Source organism: Netta rufina (genome assembly GCF_964035555.1).
Source record: "Netta rufina genome assembly, chromosome: 2".
Taxonomy (NCBI): Eukaryota; Metazoa; Chordata; class Aves; order Anseriformes; family Anatidae; genus Netta; species Netta rufina.
In genome coordinates this window covers 108,218,209-108,236,550 of record NC_140124.1, presented here as the reverse complement: position 1 = coordinate 108,236,550, position 18,342 = coordinate 108,218,209, and the positions used below count along the sequence as shown (strand labels likewise).

The 18,342-nt window shown below is 39.2% G+C and overlaps 2 protein-coding genes across 3 annotated transcripts in view; both read right to left on the bottom strand.

The window, feature by feature from the left end:
• The window catches only part of LPIN2 (lipin 2), a 45,581-nt gene extending 45,418 nt beyond the window's left edge, over nucleotides 1-163 (bottom strand). The window contains exon 1 of the mRNA XM_084306836.1: nucleotides 52-163. The gene's annotated coding sequence lies outside the window, so the exon portion shown is untranslated. The remainder of the gene's footprint in view (nucleotides 1-51) is intronic.
• Nucleotides 164-10,143: 9,980 nt separating this feature from the next.
• The window catches only part of MYOM1 (myomesin 1), a 72,307-nt gene continuing 64,108 nt past the window's right edge, over nucleotides 10,144-18,342 (bottom strand). For both annotated transcript variants that reach the window (XM_084282119.1, XM_084282118.1), the window contains 4 exons: nucleotides 17,698-17,734; nucleotides 17,360-17,382; nucleotides 16,072-16,127; nucleotides 10,144-11,134 (listed from right to left, as the gene is read on the bottom strand). In XM_084282119.1, the coding sequence (XP_084138245.1) occupies nucleotides 10,853-11,134; nucleotides 16,072-16,127; nucleotides 17,360-17,382; nucleotides 17,698-17,734 (398 nt within the window). In that variant the 3' untranslated portion in view covers nucleotides 10,144-10,852. The remainder of the gene's footprint in view (nucleotides 11,135-16,071; nucleotides 16,128-17,359; nucleotides 17,383-17,697; nucleotides 17,735-18,342) is intronic.

Sequence of the window (18,342 nt, the reverse complement as noted above, 5' to 3'; positions counted from 1 at the left end):
AATTCAAAAGAGGGAGCAGAACGCCCTCCCCACCCCCTCCCCATCGCTTACCTCAACCGGGCCGGCGGAGGAGGAGGAGGAGGAGGAGGAGGAGGAGGAGGAGGAGGAAGGACGTTGAGGGGGGGGATGGAAGCGGCGCCGGGCTGGCCGCGAGCTGCGCCAGGCGGCGGTTGAGGCGGTTGGCGCAGCGCGTGCACGCTGGATCGCGTGCGCGTGCACCCGCCCGCCCGCTCCGCTCGCTGTGGGCAAGGCGGACGTGGGCGCGCGCGCCACCTCAGCGGCGCGGCGCGGCCCCGCCTCGCCACGTGACCGCACGGGGGGTGGGCGGGGCCGGCGGCGGTTGCGTGGTGGCTGTTGCCCCAAGTGCTGTGGGGCGGCCGCCATGTTGTGTGGTCGGGGCGTTGTAGCGGGCAGGGTCCCTAACTCGGCGTGTCCTACAGCCACAGTTCCTCACACCCCTTCCTCAGGGTCTTTTACTGCTATATCCCGCTGCTAGCCCCTCGTGACGGGGGGTTTTCACGAGAAACACGGCTTTTTGGGGTGGAGGGGGGTGTTGGTAGCTTCGCGCATCTCTCGCTGCATCCCTCTGTGGAAAGGCGGCATGGTACCCGGGGAGGGCTGCAGGTGGCTTATTTAGTTGCCAAAAATTGCCAAACCCAAACGTGTCCAGCAGGCCAAGTGGGTATTTCAGGTCCGCAGCTGCTTGGCCCATGTGTTTTGTCATTTACGCTGCTGTTCAGGGAGTTTGCCTTGAATATGATTATTTGATTCCAAGTATAGCCCCGAGGCCCACTTGGTACTGATACATACACTGAAACAGGATAATCTCACCCAAAATGATACTAAACAGGATAATCTCACCCCAAACTGTACTAAAACAGGATAATCTCACCCCAAACAATCTGCAGTATAGAGAGAAGAAAGAAGTAACATGGTTGGAAATAAAGCTCAGGTCTTCCAAACATGATTTTAGTGTTATCACTATCCGTCGTTGCCTCTTTATTTTAGTGTACTTTTATTTGCTTACCAGTGACTTTTTCACCTGCCAGTCTGTTGACTAGGTGTTTGCTTTGCTCCCACCTTGGTGTTGGAGCCGTTCTGTGCTCTCACACCCATTCTGCATGGCTGTCACATAAGCAAACAGGCTGATTAACAAACCACTCAGTGCAGCTGAGAGAGCCTCCTCGAAAATCTTTTGTACCAGTCCTACAAACAGATAAGACGATCCTTGTATTCATCTGTACCTCCTGGTGCAAGCTGTGTAAAAAATTATAGAGAGTTTGCTTATTTGCAAATAACATATTTAAATCCCTTTGAGCATGGAACTAAATGTCTATCCCTGCAAGACATGTGGTGTGTTTTTGCAAAGCAAGCAGTCCTTGGAAGAGGACACAAACACTGAATTACATGGATAGAGTGACAATATATTATATACACATAGGTAAAAAGAACGAAAGGGCAGATTTCGCACCTGTCCGTTTTGATTATGTTGTAAATTCAGAGCCAGCTTTGGAACACTTTCTAGGGCGCTGGGTATGAGGACGCAACACAGATTAATGGAGCAATTTTCCACCCTTCAGTGCAAGCATGCTTCAGCTGCAGCAGTTTTCTAAAGATGCCTCCCATTTTATAATGGAGTCATAATAACCTAGCCATCTTAGCATAACATCTGCCACAAACACATAGTCTGTGCTTCAGCTAAAAAGGCAAAGCATCCGTAATAGGGCATTTCCAATCTTTACTGTGTTCCTTATTTTGCATGCTAGTTCCTCAGTTTCTGAGGGTAACTGCATCAGAAGTTGCTCTAACAATATTTTCATTTTTGTTTCCGTGATCTTATCTTTGCCAGTCATAACAGCAAGTGATTTCTCAGCTGAGGGGGTTCTCCTTTCCAACACCAGCCAGAACAGTTTGCAGGGAGGTAAGAGGTAGGAGGCTAAATTTATGGCATGTCCTCAAATATCAAATTTAAGCCAGATCCTATTATAAAATTAAGCCTAATCCAAAAGCAGGCCAGCTTCTTAGCTGACAGAAAAATCTTAACTTGAAAAGGGGTAGCAAATTGGTAAGTCATGCTTTTGTATTTCAGACCTGGAGAAGGAGCTTCTGATTAAAGGGGTATTCATTCGAAAACACAACGTTTTCCCCTTAGGTAATCTTTTCCATTCCAAAATCATCATCTCCAGACAACCAGAAGGTCTGGAGTAGACAGCCTTCATTATTTTCCTTTTATGTTCTCTACTCTTTTGCACTTAAACACAGAAAATTAAAATCAAGCTGTAAAGATGGCTTTCGTTTTCTGCAGCTGTATTAAGTGAGATTTGTTTCCGTTCTAACTGCATGGGGCTCCACACGTACTGGTGTAGATAGGATCTCGCTATATCTGTATCTGTGTGTGATTTGCAGTCCTTGTTGAACCATAACTCACCGGTAGTTAAACCAAGGCCTCCAGGCCATGTCATTTATGCTTATTTTGCCATTTCACCACAAACGTTGCTCTTGTTTTTCCCCATCAGGGCTCTACCAGCCACCTGAGCCACAGGAATATTTAATCACACCAACAGTCCCACTGTACTTGATGGGCTTGTTTGCTGGTTTGGGCTATTTGGCTGTCAGCACACTCAGCTCAAGTCTCACGTGAGCAACATTTCTCCATTCTTTGTCAATCATTGGCAGGTGTTTCACAAACCATCTTCTGATATGGACATGATAGAAATCCTTATCTGTGCCAAAATCACAGCCTAATTAAGTAGGAGTTTGTATTCTACTATTGTTAGTGTGAGTGATACACAGTAAATGGAACTGACTGTAGCAGATAGGATGGGTGGCAGGAGATGAAGGCTGGGGAAAGAGAAAAGATGTTGCATTTGAAAATGTGCAGAAGGAGGAAGATTACAGGAAAGGCATCCCACAAAATGAAATAGGAAGTGAGACAAGGAGAAAAGTCAGCAGAATGTAGTTGCAGATGAATCTGGTGTTTTCCTTCCTCCCCTTGCTATCAGTCTCTTCCCCTCACTGTCCCTCTTACCTTCATCTCCAGAAGCCCTTGTGGAACAGAGTTTCTCTAATGTTTTTCACTTTACAGCTTTTGTTGCCCTTTCCTCTGGCCAACATTTTGCTTCAGTTCTTAAAACTTACTCTCCTTTTAGCAACACTGGAAAACTTGCTGCATGGAAAGATTTGTTTCAGGTGTCCAGTCAGTGCAAGCGCAGTTTAAATGAAATATTGTTCATGCATTCCCTTTATATTTGTTTCCAAAGATACAGAGCGGAGGTCCACCCTAGACTAATTAGTTTAAGGATGATCTCATTTTGCAGTTAGCTGCCTCAAATATTACTGCTTTACATGTTATCAAAATATGGTTTATCAGTCTCAGGCCACTGACAGATCTTCCTCAATAACTGGCAACAAATCCAGAGATAATTCTCAGAAGAAGTCAGGAACACATGGAAACACAATGCCTTTACTTTGGTGCTACACAAAGCCTGTCTTTCACATCTTTAATCTTTGAAATACACACTTTATAATTTTGGAAGGTGATTAGATAATATAGCTCATATGCAACACTTTCCCACACTTAAATAATGAAAAAATATGAATTTATAATATACTCCTCAATTGGAATATAAAGGGTATTCCAGAGCATTGCAGTATATTCTGGTATTCCAGTATGTTCCAGAGTTCTGGAATGGAATATACTGGTGACAATACTTGATCCAGAAGTGGGATTTCAGTTAAATATTGCAGCCAGTGTCTGATTTTAAATATAGTCAAATGGTTCTGTGTGTTTGATAGGCAATTCTGTTTCTTCAGAAATTATTTGCATTCTATTGGTATGTAAGGGACACAGATTGAAACGATTTTCATAATTATCAAGGAGAATAGAATGTAAATTTTACACTTAGGTTGCAAGAAAAATTTCATCAAGCATATATTCAACAATTCTGTTAATATTTAATATGAATATTTAATATCAATGTTTTGTTTACACTTGTGAACATCTACAGCTTAAATAATAAACATGAAAATTTTAAAGTTTTTTTTTTTAATCTTTGCAATATTTATTTATGTATTTCAATTACCACGCATAACAGCACTATACTTCTGCCTAGAAAATATTTTCCAGTAGAACAATATTATTGTGACTGCATTTCCAGCTTTTTGAGGAACCATCCAAATTAAAAAAAAAAAAAAATCAAACCACCTTCTGATCCCTTTTTATTTAGAGTAAAAAAAAAAAAAAAAAAAAAAGAATTGAAATATCAGGAGAATTCTGATTTTTCTTTCAACAAAAAGCTAAGACCTGATTCTGCTAAAATAAGAGCAAAAGGATCCACCCTTGGCTTCACAGGGAGTAAAGTGGGCTTCATTATCTGAGGTTTGGGACTGTTTGAGTGTTCTTCTAAGTTCTGGCTTGTTTTCCATTAAAACACATGAAAAAAGCCCTGGCAGGAATTCTACAAGAATTGGATCAGGCTCTGAATCTGTTCTATTTATAACTTATACACTGCCATTGATGGCTGTGTGAGAGAGAGACAGACTTGCAATCCAAAAGGACTGTAAGAAGTGATGGATTCTTAGTTAGGTAAATCAAGTTGAAATAATAACCATGGCAAAGAAAGTTAAGAGTCATGTGAAACAACCTGCAGCTGTGAAACATTTTGAAAGGCCAGACTGTAACTCTCTGGCAGCGTGATGTAATCATACATCTGTAGATATTTATCAACTTCTGTAAAAACTGCATGAGCACCTACATGCACGTAAGGTTCTCATTTAAAATGTCTCCTAGCTTGGAAATGCGCCTTCCTGTACGAGACCTACACTTGGGTAGTTCCCTGCCATGCTGCTCCAGTCTTTTGCTAATTTAAACTATGATACATAGATGAAGAACAAGATGCAATGTAATAGCGAATAAAGCTCTGTGTTAAACAGTAGCCAAGTCTAATAGGATCATTTTAATTGTACTGGATTTTAAGTTTCTACTACTTTTTTTTTTTTTTTTTTTACTTTTTTTTTGGGGGGGGGGGGAGGGTGTAGCAGTCAATATTTAGCCAATATAAGATTTAGCCAATATAAGCCAATATAAGATTCTTTGTTTTTCTTTTTCACACTAACAATTCGATAAAAATGGACTAGGAACTGGTATTTCTCATGTTTTCAGTATATCCACTTCTGTCGTAGATCTAACACCCTAGAAGTATCACCAGGGTTTAGCAACCTTCCATCAGCAATACATCTGGAGATAGCCAATATAATATGACTGAGCCTTCCAAGAATTGAAATCAATAAAAATATTTTCCTATTAATTACAATAGTTTTATTTCTTGTACTTAATAACTTCTGGTGACTTAGAAGTTGAATTCAGGTTGCATATTAACAAAAGAAATTCTGGCCTTTGCTTTATTGATCTTTCAGCTCGAACTCCGTCCTCCAACATATCTGAGCATCCACAGGCTGCATTTTCTTACATCCTCACTAAATAAATGTGTGCATGAACACAGTAATGACTTAAAGCAGAGATTCTTGGCTTATACGTAGCCACACACAAAGGCTGCGTGGGCTATATATATGTAGGCTTAAATGTAGCTGACTCCTGTGGTTCATAGGAAGCCACTGGGCCTGACCCCAGGGAGGGGAAGAAGAGGTGGTTAACTGCTTTGGTGTTGGGCTGAGTCACTGGGGGGAAGGAGGACAGTGGGTCTGGCAGGCTTTGGAAGCAGAAATATGATTTCAGTAGCAAAAATGGTGTAGAGAAATGTGCATTTGGGGCATTTGATGCTTTATGGGTTAGTGCTATACCCACAGTACTTCACCAAGGCAGGGAGGGAATTAAGGAAGTGGAAAGGACTGGAAAGCAGTCATGTGAATCTCAGTGGTAAGAAATACCAAACATCGTCCATCTGATGAAAGAGATGTGGATGAGAGAAACCTGAACTGAATGAAAACCTACCTGTGGCCTCCCTGTGGCTGTAGGAGATGGTTCTGCTTCTGAAGATCTTCCCCTGTGGCTTCAGTGGTCACGGTGAAAAGTGCAGCCCACGTGTCATGAAAAGAACCATATGTACGGTTTCTTTGAGAAAGGAAATGGGGCCTGCCTCAAGCTATGTTGGCCTACGAGTATTAACAGATCCACAAAACTGATATCGACATTCTTTTACAGGGCAGTAAAGTCAGTTATTTACTGGACAGGATTCATTCTAACAACCTCTGTTTATCATGGACATTTTCTAGCAATTAGAATCACCTTGCCAGTACATGGGGCGTTATCAAGGTGCTTAGAAAGGTCTGCAATACAACCACTCTGATACTGAGACCTAAGTGGACGCCTACTGTGCATTTAAAGTTACGAAGTATCACAAATCATATAAAAATAAACACAAACTTTGGTGTTAAAGTACTATGGCTAGCCTACCACCCATGAAAACTCAGCTAAAATATATTAGTACATAGTAAGATCACAGCAAGATCATACTTTTCATTCAAGAACATTGGATTTAACTCGAGGCTTTTTTTTTTTTTTTTTCCCAGTGGTTTCTTTCCCTGTTTCCAGGCCTTCTGTGGGCTAAGGAACCGTTTCTGCTGCTGCAGCCTTTTCATCAGCCTTCTTTGCTGGGTGCTGGTTGCTCTTTGCATCCTTTTTTTTCTCCACTGTGGGGATTCCTTTTGGGTCAGGTGTCTCTTCTGTGGCAATAATTTCATCTACATGTGGCTTAATAAAATCTGATTTAGGAGAAGTAATAAAATTTCCTTTGTATTTACTATAGTTGGCAACATGGAGGAATGCAGAGCTAGATTTTCATTTAGCACTGGTTATGACCTTATTATGTTATTTTCCTCTTCTTATACCCATTCAAAGAGATTCAGTATCACAGACGCTACTACTTTTCACAGAACCAACAACAAGGCCAAATATTTATGATCTCTAATTAAATAAGTTAAGGGATAGAGCCTGCAAAACATTTACATGCACAAATAATTGTTTCTTACGTAAGGCATCTCATTTACACAACTGCTCAGAAATGTCCAAGTTACCCATAGCAGCAAGGCAAGAGAGGAAAGAAATGCTGTTAATTACTACTTCTTGCCTTAGGAACCAAAACAGGAGGAGTAAGATTATAAAATGGTCTGTCAGCAATGATATAACATTTTTACAAACATTTTGTTTGTACAAATGTATAAAAACAAAAACTACTTGGGCAAAAGCATATAATATATATATTCTGATAATGTTGGAATTTAAGGCTTATTTGGATCTAAAATGCCCTACATAAGGGAAATGTAGCTGTGAAGAATAAATCAATGTCCAAGTAGCAATTATATAAAAAAAGAGTCTAACCAAAGAGAAAAAATCTGTAATACACAAGAATGCTGAATCACCAGAGGGCTTTTCATTTTCCACCCTTTCTCTAGACTGGATGGAAATATGGTTGATTATAATTCCGACTTCAACATTCAATATGGACTTAAAATGAAGAGAGAATAATTTATTGATCTCAAATACCCATATGGTCAGTTTTCTAAAACACTTTGGCATTTACCTAGCCTATATATATATATATATATATTTTCTTTTTTTTTTTTTGCAAGTGTCAAATGTCTAGCTGGCAAAAATAATTCAATCTGTATATGTACATATGCTTAGGAAATATTTCCTCTGCATTCAGCAATTGGGCCGTAACATTATGGCTTAAAAAACTTCTATCAGTCAGGTGAGCCAAGGTGAGAACTGGTAGCTCGGTGGGATGGGGACTTAAATCTCGCTGAGGTTTAACCTGGCAATTCATACTTTGCATTTGTTGTCACTTAAGAGCATGCATACAGTAAATTTGTTTCTTTGGGACCTGTGAGGTGATGATCAGTACAGACTACTATCTGCATAATGTTCAACATTTTTTTTCCATTGGAGCAGCTGTCATAAAGGTGAAAGCACTCTTACCTTTCTTCTCCCCTTCCTTATGTTGTTTGCTTGCTGTAGTTGCCTTTTTCTTTTTAGATAGAGTTACGCTATTCTGACTTTGTCCTTGGACACTAGCAGCATGCTTAGCCACGTCAGTCTGGCCTGACACAGAAATCACAATCACCTGAAGCAAAGCAAGAACAGAAAATGCACAAGCAAGAAATGGGGACTGAGTCCCTGGCAGCAATATGTTTAGAAACAACTACTCCTTGAATTTTCATGGCACATACGTCTTCTGAACCAAAGAGAAGCAGAATCCTGATTATTGTCTGGGAGATGACCCACTTCTTATATTCCCTTGCCAAATGGAATTTGCCATTCTGCCAAATGGATGGAGGCAGCAGGACAGATTTTTGAAGATGCAATAGTAGAAATAAGCTGCTGCCAAAATGCAATTATCATTTAAATTATGCTAACGCTAAGTAATAAACATCAGCTACCAGGACTTGCAAGGAGCAAGTTAGATTCTTGTTTTCACTTGGGAAGATGGACAAGAGATGTAATGTTGTTGCTTTTACATAGCATAATGTTCTGAGTCGAGGATGAAATGACCTGCTTATCACCCCTGGGCTGGCCTCATATTATGCTAAGAGAAATTATCAAATAATTTGACATTTCTTCTCTAAACTCAGGAAGCTTGATGTATCTCAAATTACAGATATTCTCCTGCTAATATTTTGAAATATAATAATTAAACTATTTTACGTTGTCTGAAACACAGCTGTGTAACTAAATAGTCTGATTTTTTTTAACTGAGATTGTGATTGATTACTGTCCATAATTGCACACTTAAGATTGCAGTAATCCCAATAAATATTATTAAATAAAATTAAATATTTGAGTTTAAAATATTTTAGTAGATAAGGCCATGTGATGACTGAACACATTTACTGTTTATGTGAGATGCTGAAAACATGGTAGCTTTATGTAATTTCATGTTAAAAATAACTGATGTGAAAACCATTCTGGAAGAAAAAAGATGTATACCAGATAAACCTACCATGTCCCAGTGGTACTTTTCATGGATAACATTAAGCACATGCTAAAATGTTTTGATATGTTATAAATCTGAATTAAATCTGGATATATTTTTTTGAATTATTAATATCGTTATTAGTTTCTATACTCCAATTTTTTTTTTTGAAGACAAAGACCTTTAAACACAATGCCAGCAAACCAGCACTTAATTCTCCACGTACTAGACATTAAGAATTCCCTCATGCACCCACTTGGCCTTTAACATTAGCTGTAGTTGACAGTAAGCCTCAGATGGCAAGGATTTAAGTCAGCATTAGCTGCACAGCACTTACACAGCACTGTGTATTCCTCACAGAAATGCCAATACTGCAGCAAAATGAGTGCCTGGGAAACAGCACTGTTTCTGCAGCCACCATGGTTAAAAATGATGAGGAAGTATGTAAAGGATGCACACAGATCATCCTTACACAGAACACTGGAAATATATACAATTGTTCTTTAGATTTTGATGTGAAAAATCACTGTGCTGCTGCGAGATCAGTTCTGAAAAGAATTATTAGTATGGCATAATATCATATCAAATATGTCCAACAGGATGGAAATATATATGCATTCTGTTGCTATTCCTCAGCTAATAATCAGTGGCATTGTTGTAAAATGGCTGACAAGGAGTTTTTAATCTATAGAAGTGTGTTCAGGATCTGGACAAATGGTTCTGAAATATTTTTGGATCTGGATGAAAGGTTCTTAAATATTTTTATCTGAAAAAAAAAATATATATATATATTTTTCTCAGTTCCAGTAAAGATTATTTTTGTACCCTCAAAGGATCTTAAAGAAATATGTTATTTCTGATCTTCAGTGTTAAATGTGGATGAAATTAACTAGTGTCTCAGTCTAACAACATACTTACCTACCACCCTTCAGTCAAAATTCATGATCAGGCCCTTTGAACTGCATGAGACTACTCCTGTGCCTCAACTGGCAAAAATACCTTGTGAGCTGAGATGTGAAGCAGTGAAGGTCTGGACTGAGAAACGTGAAGTGATGCCATCAGGGATTTTGCAGTGACAAGTAAAGTGAAGATTAACATGGATCTAAAGTGAAGCTAGAGGTAAATAAAGTGGTGAAAAGGTTAAGATAATAAGATAATGTGAACAACCAGGAGAGCCGTGACCAGTAAAACATGACACAGTGAAACAAACTCGTGACAGAATGAAAGAAGTGAATCCCATTTATTTGTGAACATAGAGGAGAGTTCATTCATATTTGTAGACACATGCAGACATTAGTAGTATTCTAGCCTCCTAAGTCTTCATTTTCATTTATATTACAGTACTTTTACCCCAATTGGGCAGATTAAACAATATTTATGGATGTAAATTACACCCATATTAAGGCCTCTCTAAAGTAACACAGCAATACAAGGGGGCCTTAATGTAGACGAAAACCAGCACTAACTTCTCCAAGGTTTGAATTCTCTAACACATTCCATCTATGCTACTTTACCAAAGTTGGAACAAATCTAAACTGCAGCTGAGAAATGCCTTGATCTTTTTTTATCTTTCCATCTGCCTCATCAGTTGCCTCCACTCAAATCCTTTGTCACCCTCTTCATTTGTGTTGTGTGGTCAAGTGCCCCAGGAAGGGGGTCAAATTGCAGACCAGTGTTTACAGCCAGCATGCATTTGGCTGGGGTGAGAGGATGGCACAAATAGGTTCTGTGAAGTTAGCAGTGAGAAAATACTTGGGAGATGCACTATTTTCCCTGGCACAATTAAGGGCTTTAGAAACACAAATGAAATGAATGGAAAAATTCAAGGCTACCTGCTAAAACAGTAAGCCATTTACACACACACATTATGTCAGCATTGTCATCCAAAACCTCCCCCATACTTCTGTTTCCTAGTCTTAAATTCATGCTTTCGTTTTCTTATCTTCCTTCTTATTTTCTTGCTCTTCCTCTGGTATGAACACACTTACAGTGACATCACTGGTCTCTGTGCCATACTTGTTCTTCACCACGAGGCTGTACTTCCCAGAGTCGAGTGTGGACACAGAAGAAATGGTGAAGTTGACGTTCTTTCCAGATTCAAATTTCAGGATGCAGTTAGCATCCGATACAAATGATTTTTCATTCTTCAGCCATGAGACCTCTGGGGTAGGATCTCCCCAGACAGTGCAAGACAGATTGAGTGCCTACAGAAAAAAGTATGAAAGGATTATATGTAAGAGTCAATAAATACTTGCTGTGTTTTCTGATGCACAATTCTCCAAATGTTCCACCTCCTCCCATTTAGCTTCCTGCTTTTAGGAAATGGATACATGTCATCATCAGTGATCAATAGTTTTTGTCACAGTCTTCTGTATCGTAAAGAAAAAGAACTCAGTTAATTCAAAAACTCCATTACGACCTTTTCAATATTTTATGGACCTTCTTCTCTGCTCTAATAATGATTACTGGGATTTTCTCCATGCATAATGTTTAATACGAAACCAGATATCAGCTGCATTTTTGTGTTAGACCCAAAATATGAATTTGAGGATCTATTAGATGGATTTGTTCAGGTTAAGCTCACTACGTATTTGCCACAGAAGTAAAGAAAGCCTGTCTTCCTTTTGGAAATAATGACTAAGGGCAAAGTGTCCCTGGAATATTTTGTTTAATTTAGAATCTTTTTAAACCATGCCCTGACAGCTCTTTCAACTACCTTAATTTGTTTTATGCAGTCCTATAAAACTATTTTTAACTGAAATCAAAACAGACTTTACTGTTTCTTTGGTGCTCATGTAAGTATTTCCCTTTGATGTTAGTAAGCTTCCTAAGTCCAAACAGACTGAAGGAAGCATCTTGTCAGTTGTTGGAGAGATCACTAGCCGTTGAATAGATTCTGCAGGCTGGCACATCTAAGGTGCATACAATGTTTGGGTCTCTTTTTTTTTTTTGCTGTTGTCAACCGAGGCATATGTGTTACATATGGACATCACAAGGGATGATGTTATCCCTTCCTCCAGTCACAATGCTGTAGGAATCTTCTCAAAGAGTTTGCAACAGTGAACATCACATAGAAAGTCAAATGTAAAATATATTCACATGAATCTTTAGTGTACATACACCTTTCTCTGACCTTTATTTAGTAAGGAATTGATTTATGTCTAAGTACTAAATAGTACATTGCTCCAAACTGAAAATATTCCTCAGAGAGAAATCTAACTTTTTCTCTAGCAAAATTTGAAAAATATACTACAGAGAAAATGGTCTTCAGTGGTACATAAGGAATGGACAAGGTTCTGCTTGACTGAAATCAAGTTTCTTGTCCATTTTTTAAAGGCTTTTGATAAAAATACATCAAAAATAGAGACAACTGAGGAGAATCACATTGTGACCCTATATATTGTCATGTCAGAAAGGCATTGTACTTCTGAGAACAAAAATCATAATCACAGAAATCCCAAATCCTAAAGAACAGAATGAGAACAGAAGGGAGGGTGAAGTTTCCCCACCACCACCAACACATATATCTTGGTACTGAAGTAAAGACACATACTGGGTGTGGGGTGGTGAAAGCCTGGTGGAAATGGCCCCTATCTGATTTCCTGCAGCACCTACAGTTGATGACAACTTGGGGATTATGGATGCCTTCTCCTGTAGCCCACTGGTAAGAATGTGGTTTTGACCATATCAATTCATCTTTTCAAAAAGATGGGGAAAACAAGTGGTTTTACATTTCCCCCTTTTCCTTAACACTATCAGTGCAAACATGTCCTCAGCCTTGGTCTCAGCCAAGAATTGCACGTGTCCCTTATGGCATTCAGTATTTCTTTAATGTGTTCTGGTTTTCTAGCAAGCAAGAGGTCATCACTAAATTACCCCATCTGCCACTCCAAGATGATAATAAGCTCATGTCCTTGTCCGGGCTGCTCTAATAGGGGCATCATTCAAACCTCAGGTGTTTGAAGTCGTGCAGCACTCCTTAATTCAAAGGAATACAGCATCAACAATGACTTTTTTCTTCTAAATCATTCCTCAAAATAGCCACATTTGGCTTAACCTTGCATCACTAGCTCCGGCTTGACATCTGTGCTCCTCTTTATGTTCCCAACTCTTGTTAATTTTCCGGCTATTAGTGTGTAGAGATGTATCTTCTAATCCACTATGTTGATGGCAAGATCTCTGGTCATGCCAAAGTTTTCTGGAAGACAGTTCCATGATTATGGTGCCTTAGCCAAGCAGAAGTGGTTACCCTCTGTGACTGTACCTGTCTGCTTCAGATTTTCTGTTCTTTGGGCAGGTTATAGTTCTTGCTCATGTATTCATGCCTGTACTACTCGCAGAAAACCCTGATTATAATGCAGTATTTATCCTGAAATACCTATCCCAGTAACAAAGTGTGTTCTGTCCTGCAAGGACAAGAGTAAGACAAGGGTAAGAGGCACTTTTCCCCTCCAAAGTAATCCATCTTTTCCAGTAGTTGTCTGGCTCTGATGATTGTCCAGTGGGGAAAAAAAGAAGGGGGTGGAGGGTGGACTAGAAACATGTCTAGATGTTACAGTGAGTAAATGGCATCTATCAGGAAATCTGATCTATCTGAAAAACCCTGCATGAGTAAACCTCACTTCTTTCAACCACATCTCAAAGCTCCATACAGAAGTTCACATCATAAATCTGCAGCTGGGACACTGATGCCCATGCACTTGGAGCAACCAGGTGCTGCAAGTCCAGACCCTTTGTGTCTCTGCTTGACTTTTCTGCGTTTCACTGCAGATTAGCATGAGTAGGGTATTGCAGATGGGAGAGGAAAATGTGTTGTATTTCAAGTATTGCCATTCCACCTGCATACATGTACATGTATTATCACATACTCACATTTATGGGCAGTTTGGACTAAAATGCCAGGGTCTGAATTAAAGCAGCTAAGTTATGGGAACATGCTCCTTCTTCCAGCCTACCTATGAGGACACCAACCCTGGCAGAAGGGGAGAACAGGGGGAGCTGGTGGGCAGGAGGATGTAACATGTCGCTTCTAGGTCTGAAAGTGCCTGTCTGCCAGGATCCAATGTCTCCTTTGAAAAATAAAACCCCTTATTTTTGTTAAAACAACTACTTAGGTTAAATTGGCCATCTGTATGCAAAACTTATGCTAGTTTTGTCTGATATGAACTTCCCTAATATGAACCGACACTTAGCCTTTTCCAATTATAACCCAATGCTGAAGAGCTTTTATGTCTATCAGTGGAAGCCTCTTAGGCCATCTGTAGCACTGTTTGATTAACACTAGGTAAGTGCTGGCTCATGTATTCCCACACATATCCTTCAGCTCATGTGTAAAAAGCCAGTCAATAGCATCGCAATCGCAGTGTTAAGTTTAAGTTTGAGATCCAGTTATGGCTGCACTTGTATTCAGAACCAAAACTTGCAATTGCCAGTTCTCGACTACCTCATTTACTCATATTCAAAATCCTTGCTGATTGTGCAATTTGCATGGATTACACACCAGGTACAGAAAACCACCCTCCCCCTCTCTCCAGCATATATGCAAGCAGTAGGCAGATGAGCCAACAACACCCAAACACACAGTGCTTTCCCTGAACGCTCTCTGCCCTACTCTGTTTCTCAAAAAGATCATCTACAGAATCCAGACACATAAGGTCAACGATATTTGTCTCAAGTTCTGGGAGTTTTCCAGTCGCTTATTCAAACATCACAAATGTCCTTGCTGTCAAGGACAATGTGTGTCTGGGTAAGATTTTGCAACTCATTTTTTTTTTTTATGAACTGCTTTTGTTGTAAACTACACAATTTGCTTTAGTGAGCTTATACTCGACTTCAACTCTCTTTTGTCAGCTTAAACCTGATAATAATCACCCAAATTTATCCCCTGCCAAACCTGTATGAGAATCTCATATTCAAGCAGAAACAATATTGTCTGAAATTCTGCAAATTCATTCTATTTCTTTCTGTCCTCTGCCTACAGTTACAATACTTGTATGAATGCTGCTTATTTTTACATCATTCCATGAGCCACTAAATCCTTTAATGAAAAGTTTAATCAAATGTTATTCCATTTTATAATGTCAAGATGCTTAATTTTCCCTGAACTGCTGCAGCCCACTATCTGGTGGCTATGTTTGTTGTCTTGCATTGTCAAGCTTTTAGATTTTTAACGCTTCTGCTCAGTTTATAATCAAGTACCTCTAACCCAGCTGACCCACTACCAGAAAAAAAATGGAAATATCAAGAAGCTGTCTTACTGTAGTTATCCTGTTACAGCTTTTCAACTACATTCAAATGTCTCATTTCAGTGTTCACCCACACTTTGAAAAGGAAGTGGCTTATGGCTGACCAGAGGGAGGTGAAGAGCAGATGCTTTTGGTCTCAGTGCTACTTTGCTGCGGCTTGTAGAAGCAGAGTGCTGGGAAAAGGTTACAAGATTATGAACTGACTTCCTGGGATGTCTGTCCTGTGCTTGAGCAGTGACATGGCTGTGTTCCCCTGTGACTGCCTTACAATAATCTTTTAGCCAAACTCCGCTAATATAGTCCGATGTAATACCAGTGACTTCCTCTGACTTCCTTCCCACTAACCCCAATGAAATAGAGAAAAATTTCTCCTTTGGTATGAAAGAGAATTGAGTTAGAAAGGTTTACTGCTTTTAGCCTGTTTAAAAGGCAGCTTTGACAGATCTGACTATCAGTTAACTCCATAAGACACAAAATGTGTAACTATCCTATGAAAAAAAGGGAATCAAAATCTTCCATGGTACCCTGTTACAATAAACAGATAGATAGATAGATAGATAGATAGATAGATAGATAGATAGATAGATAGATAAACCTAACAGTGAAACCTGCGCATGAATTTTTAAAGAGCTGGTTACATAAGGAATTTTAGTCTCAGCTCACATTGTCATCTCACTTTTATCTAATGCTTAAGAAAAGACACTGCCCTAAATAAATAAACCCATCTGTGCAAGACCATTGCATTATGTACAGAAGACAGGGAATGAATAAATAATGTGGCAGATTTTAAAGATGGAATCTTTTTTTTAAAAAAAAAAAAGGTGAATATTTTGCTGTCATTGAAAGGCATTCAAGCTGTTCAGCTGTTGTGTAAAGCTTTGGTGAATTCACTGTACCTTGCCTTCCTGGATGGTGACAACATCGGGCAAACCTCCAAGCACCCGTGCACGGTCTGAAAAGAAATGAACATAATTTTCTTTAGTCTCTCAAAATCAACTCTGTCCCAGATTCTGTTTCCCCTCTAGTTCTTTCTTCTTATCTTATTTATGTACAACTTGTCTCTGATATCTGTGCTAGGACAGAATTACTCAGCATTCTTAGCACACCATTTGGACTTTAGAAACGTTTGATTCACAGCAAAAGAAGTGTTAACAGCTGGCATCAGTCACTTACAGGAGGGAATTAAAGTCCATGTTCTGTGTCCTGCAGATTTAGCCACTGATTCAGTGTTGCTTGTGATTACACACGCACACACACAAAAAAAAATTTGAATTTTTGAGATCTGGTGATCTAAATTTTTAGTGTCATAAACTAGAAACGTGTTTCTGATAAGGAATGAATGGCAGCTAAAACAGTGCTGAAGATTTGTTTTTGATCTAATAACAACAACAGGCTTCAGTCTTGGTGACAGCAGTGAAATGCCACCCCTTTGTGTGCACCTGGACGTAAACAAGGTCGGTATCTGCTCTACAGGTTAAGCTCAAAGTCCCATAGGAATCTTACATAAAAACAAATAAGCTGATCACATGCAGGCTTTCAGGTACCTATTCTGGAACATGGATTTTTTTAGTTGTAAGTCCTGGTGGAGCCTGGCAGAGGAAGGACGTGACTATAGAGCATGTTCTCATCTAATATACTCTGTAAAATATACACTCTGGAGTAAATGGCAACTTGATGAAGTAATGAGCACGACTATGTTGCCTGTGCCAGCCCTCTATGAATCATGCAGAGTTAGAAATGAATTGCCCAGGGCAGGGCTGTTCCTGCTCCTTTCCTGCTACCTCAGCTGGAACTAGCAGGGATTGCTGTACATAGCCCAAACCCTTTCCATTTGGAGTCTATATCCAGTGAGGAGTTAACTCAGATCCCTCTCCATATTTTTCTCCCCCAAATTTTCTCACTCTGGTTATGCCCTATGATGGGAACAGGAGCTTATTCTGGAAAAGTCCACGTAACCCCTTCTTAAATTGTAAAATTAAATTGTTAAATTAGCGGCAATGTGCAAAATGTTAAATCATGCTCCTTGCTTCCCTTGGTGTAAGGTCAACTAGTTTTAGGATGCGCACAGGTATGTACATGTGCATACATGCCCCCTCTCTCTCTCCCAACACACAACTTTCCTGTATAGGAAGAAAACCCTCATAAACAGCTTATTGTGATTACTGTCAAAGAAGGCCCACTTACTTTTCTCTGCAATCGCAGCTTGCCTGGAGTTGAAAGAAACAAAAAGAAAATCCAATTTTATTTAAGGTTTACTTAGAGTGATGGAAAAATAGCTCGTCTTTTAAATTGCCTTAATCAGTTAAAAGAAAATGCCTCTTGTCATTTGGCAATACTGCTTTTTCTTCATTACCTAACTGTTACATAAGAGTTATACCAAAGCAGTCACATGCAAAACTCCTACAGGCTTCTGTAGGACTAGGATTTGTTTCATACGATATTTTTAGCTCTAGCACAAAACAAACAAATACCATTATTATTTTATGGGTGCCATTGCTGTATTTGAATTGCATAATACTTACTTTAGTCTCTGGAACTCAGCAAAGGCTTCATCAAATGCTTTGTAAAGAGAAAAGTTGATTTTAAAGGTAGGTTCAAAGATAGGCCACCACAAGCGTTCATTTAAAATGCAGAAATTAATTTAAAATGTAGACATCATTAAAGAAATATTCAAGTATGGATACATGCTGTGATACTGTATAAGCCCTAAAATGCTGAGTGGTTCAACTAATAAAGGCAGTCTTGTATATGGTAACTATTATATGTACATATGCATACATAAACACAATTCTTTTTTCTACTAAAGGTCAAAAATTCACACAGAGTGATAGGAGAATGATAGGCTGAAATTACCTCACAAAACAGAGGAGGAAACCCAAAATATACCACACTAAAGTCATCCAAACTTTTTTTGATCACAACCCCCTATTAGTAATACAATTTTGAGTACCCTCCATATGTGTATACGCAATTCTTTATAAATTATATACACATGCTACTGAAGTTCTTGTGTTTTTTTTTCCTGCACCCCAGTGGATTGTCATGTGTACCCCAAATTGCAGACCACTCGCTTATGATACCGAGATTTATTTTTCCTAAGTGCTTTTCACACTTTTTCTCAAAAAATGAGAATAGAGTAAAGAAGGAGCAACCCAGAGATGCTTGTA